The sequence below is a fragment of the Ixodes scapularis genome, unplaced genomic scaffold (assembly GCF_016920785.2).
Source record: "Ixodes scapularis isolate PalLabHiFi unplaced genomic scaffold, ASM1692078v2 PGA_scaffold13__105_contigs__length_92229423, whole genome shotgun sequence".
Classification (NCBI taxonomy): domain Eukaryota; kingdom Metazoa; phylum Arthropoda; class Arachnida; order Ixodida; family Ixodidae; genus Ixodes; species Ixodes scapularis.
In genome coordinates this window covers 53,103,287-53,106,631 of record NW_024609839.1, presented here as the reverse complement: position 1 = coordinate 53,106,631, position 3,345 = coordinate 53,103,287, and the positions used below count along the sequence as shown (strand labels likewise).

General features: G+C 44.9%; 1 protein-coding gene across 1 annotated transcript; it reads left to right on the top strand.

Moving 5' to 3' along the window:
* Positions 1 to 902: 902 nt before the first annotated feature.
* Positions 903 to 2,190, top strand: LOC8023751 (intracellular coagulation inhibitor 1). The gene has a single exon (XM_002402881.5). It carries the CDS (start codon positions 918 to 920, stop codon positions 2,118 to 2,120), a length of 1,203 nt encoding a protein of 400 aa, XP_002402925.4. The 5' UTR covers positions 903 to 917; the 3' UTR covers positions 2,121 to 2,190.
* The last annotated feature ends 1,155 nt before the right edge of the window (positions 2,191 to 3,345 follow it).

The window sequence follows — 3,345 nt, the reverse complement described above, 5'->3', positions numbered from 1 at the left end:
GAAAGACGAAACAATATCAATAGCATGCGTAATCCGGCTCACCTTCAAATGAAGGCCATAACTGGTTACTTAACTTAACAGGGCACAGAGAAATTTAAGTACTACCTACACCTCGCTCGATCTATGGAAGGTTCCTTACATTATATACTACCGTCCCTATTTAACAGTTATCACCTTGCGACCGAGAAGGTATGATTTTACGATTTTTTGAAATGTGTTCGTTTTGAACTTTTATGTTCACAATGCTTTTTTTTTTCTTATGGTTGTTTTCACCCAGGGCATCTTTTTTTCTCCTGGTGAGTGTGCTTTTGAAATGTATTGTTAAGACTACTTTATTTCCTTTTTTTTTGTGAATATTTTAGCATGATGCTGCTTAGCTGCCAATATTAAGGGTCTGTGGACTCATCAAGCTACAATGCTGCAGATTTTTTTTCACAGCTCTTTCATCTATAGTTTTACAAGGTGAAAATAAACTGTTTTGATTACCTCGGTGCCCGAGTTTCAACGACACATTTGTTTAATGGGACGGTGAAACGGAAGCTAGTTGCAGGAAAGCGACTCCCCCACGACGTTATGCGAGGCGATACGTGGCTGTCTGGTAAGTATTTGAGCACGGCTAATCACTGTTTGTATGAACGAACACTTCCTGCAGTGAGTTCACCGGGAAATCCCGCACTTAATTTCATTTTCCAGACAGGTTGCAATATGTTGCCAAATCCGCCATCGATATTGCAACAACAACACACCTCTCCACGCTGCGAAGTACAAAGGCCCGTGGAGATAACTGTGGGAAACAAACATTGGCGTCAGCATATATCTCATGCAGACAGATTGGTGGACAAAGGGCGCTTACTCGCGTCGCTCGGCTATTTTTATATAAAACGCCTTGGTGGAGTAGCACTATCACAACCTCCACGATGTTCGCTCCGACTGCCCTGTTTTTCCTGATGGCGGTGGCCAGCTGCTACTCGCAGAGCGATGAGCAGAATCTGGCCAAGGCCAACAACCAATTCAGCGTCAGCCTTCTCAAGCAGCTTATCGCCGAGAAACCCGACGACAACATCTTCTTTTCCCCAACCAGCATCTCCACAGCCCTCGCCATGATCTACGCTGGAGCCGGCGGTTCATCCGAAGAAGAGCTATCCACCGTTCTGGGCCAGGCCGGATTCGGTCTCACCGACCGAGACGCCGTGCTAGCAGCTTACAAAAAACTATTGGCCGGCACCAACTCTGAAAAAGTCACCCTAGACATTGCCAACTCCGTCTTGATTCAGAACGGGCTTCCCGTTCTGGATAGCTTCAAGAAGGCCCTGACGGAATCCTTCGGTGCGGAACTGAGATCTGCCGACTTTGCCAACGATGGTCCGAAGGTACAGTCCGAAGTCAACAAGTGGGTGAGCCAGAAGACCCGAGGAAAGATTCCGAGCATCGTCGATGACGGCTTTCCGATGAACACCGTGATGTTCCTCTTGAACGCTGTCTACTTCAATGGCACCTGGCACAACCAGTTTCCTCAAAAGAACACCGTCCCGCGACCGTTCTTCAATCGAGGCAGCGAAGAGGTCCACGTCAAGACCATGGCTCTCAGAGGCTCGATCCGTCACACAAGACTGGACGACCTCAAGGCTCGAGCTGTGGAACTTCCATACCAAGGTGAAGAGTACAGCATGGTCATCGTGCTTCCCAACGCCAAGATGGGGTTGTCTCAGCTTCGAGAAGGTCTCACTGTCTCGATGCTTCAGAAGATTACCAACCAGATGTCTGCTAAAACGGTGAGCCTCACGCTGCCGAAATTCGAGTTGCAGACCAACTACGACCTGATTCCGACCCTGAAACAAATGGGACTGAAGTCTGTGTTCGATGAAAAGTCTGACTTCTCGGGGATAACCGGAGACAAGTCGCTGTATGTTTCCGGCGTAAGGCACAAGGCTATGGTTGAGGTGAATGAGAAGGGCACCGTCGCTGCGGCTGTGACGTCAATTTCTGTGGCTCTGCGAACCTCGCTAATTCGTCCCAAAATTGTGCATTTCCACGTCGATCGCCCGTTCCTGTTCTACATTAGGAGCAGGGCGACTGGACGCCTACTCTTTATGGGAGAGGTGCATCAGCTGCAGGCTTGAGAACGTGAGAAATTAACATACTTAACACACACAATTTCTTTCTTCAATAAAATGTCTATCAGCGCAAGCACATAAAGCTTCTGAAATTCCTTAAACATATCTATAACGATGATTAAAGTACTCATAATTAACTTACAAATATAACTTATAACTTTTTTTTTTCTTTCATCTGTACACATGGCACGGTATTTCAAGGGTACATATGGGAAACAGAATGGGATTTTATTATAGATATGAAGACCTGTTCTTGCAGAATGTCGTCGATATGTCGTCTGCAGTCCTTCGGTTGGTTGGGAAAGCAAGGGAAATAAAGTTACTCGTCCATAGGGAGCTTTAGTATATCATTTCGAAAACTCCGATAACGACACCCGATAACGATACGATGCATCTGCAAATGCTCCAGCGGAGTATTGTGCAGCGTTATCGGAGTTACTCAAACAATCAACTGAATCTCTGTAACCTCGTAACCGGCGGCGTTTGGGGACTGACTGTAGCTAGGGTTGCATGGGTACTTTATATACATACCGTGCGAATAAGAATAATTCAACGAGTGCTGCAACATACATAGTGGCGATGGATTCGCGGTCCTTCAGTTCTTCAAATGTGTTTTGTACCTGGAACAAAGCCGACAATTTTACCATGACCTTGGTAGTGTTCCCCAAAGGCCCTCCGGAAGCTCGACAAAGACAGGACGATCAGCGAAATGTTCCTCGCTCTCTCGCTGAGACGATTACGTGAGTTAAAGCAAATCCGGTCCTTAATTGTGCACGCATCCAGTACCCGAGAAAGAAGCTCTTACACAACGGCTTAATATATCCCGAGTTTGAGCAAACCCTCATGTTTTCTTTTTTCCTCCTTCTTTTTTATGTCACGTTGCGTAGGATTTAATGTTGTGTTTCAAGCAGAATGGTAGAGTTCTGCTAGTTTTTGTTAGCTTTACCTGAGGAAGGAACATAAACGAGTCATACCAGTTAAGTGTTTTTTTTTCCCTAAATATTGTTCTGGATGAATGACGACGGTTCTGTACAGACATTATACTCCTGGTATAAGATATACATATATTTATAATACAAATTTATTTAATAAGTTAATTTATACCTAATTTACATATATTATATAAAATATATATTACGGTATACGAAATAAAGGTTCCCTCTCCCCGTGGAGCGTTCCTGATTTCCCCCTTTATGTGGTAAACGCAACTAAAATTAGTTATTTGTCGTTC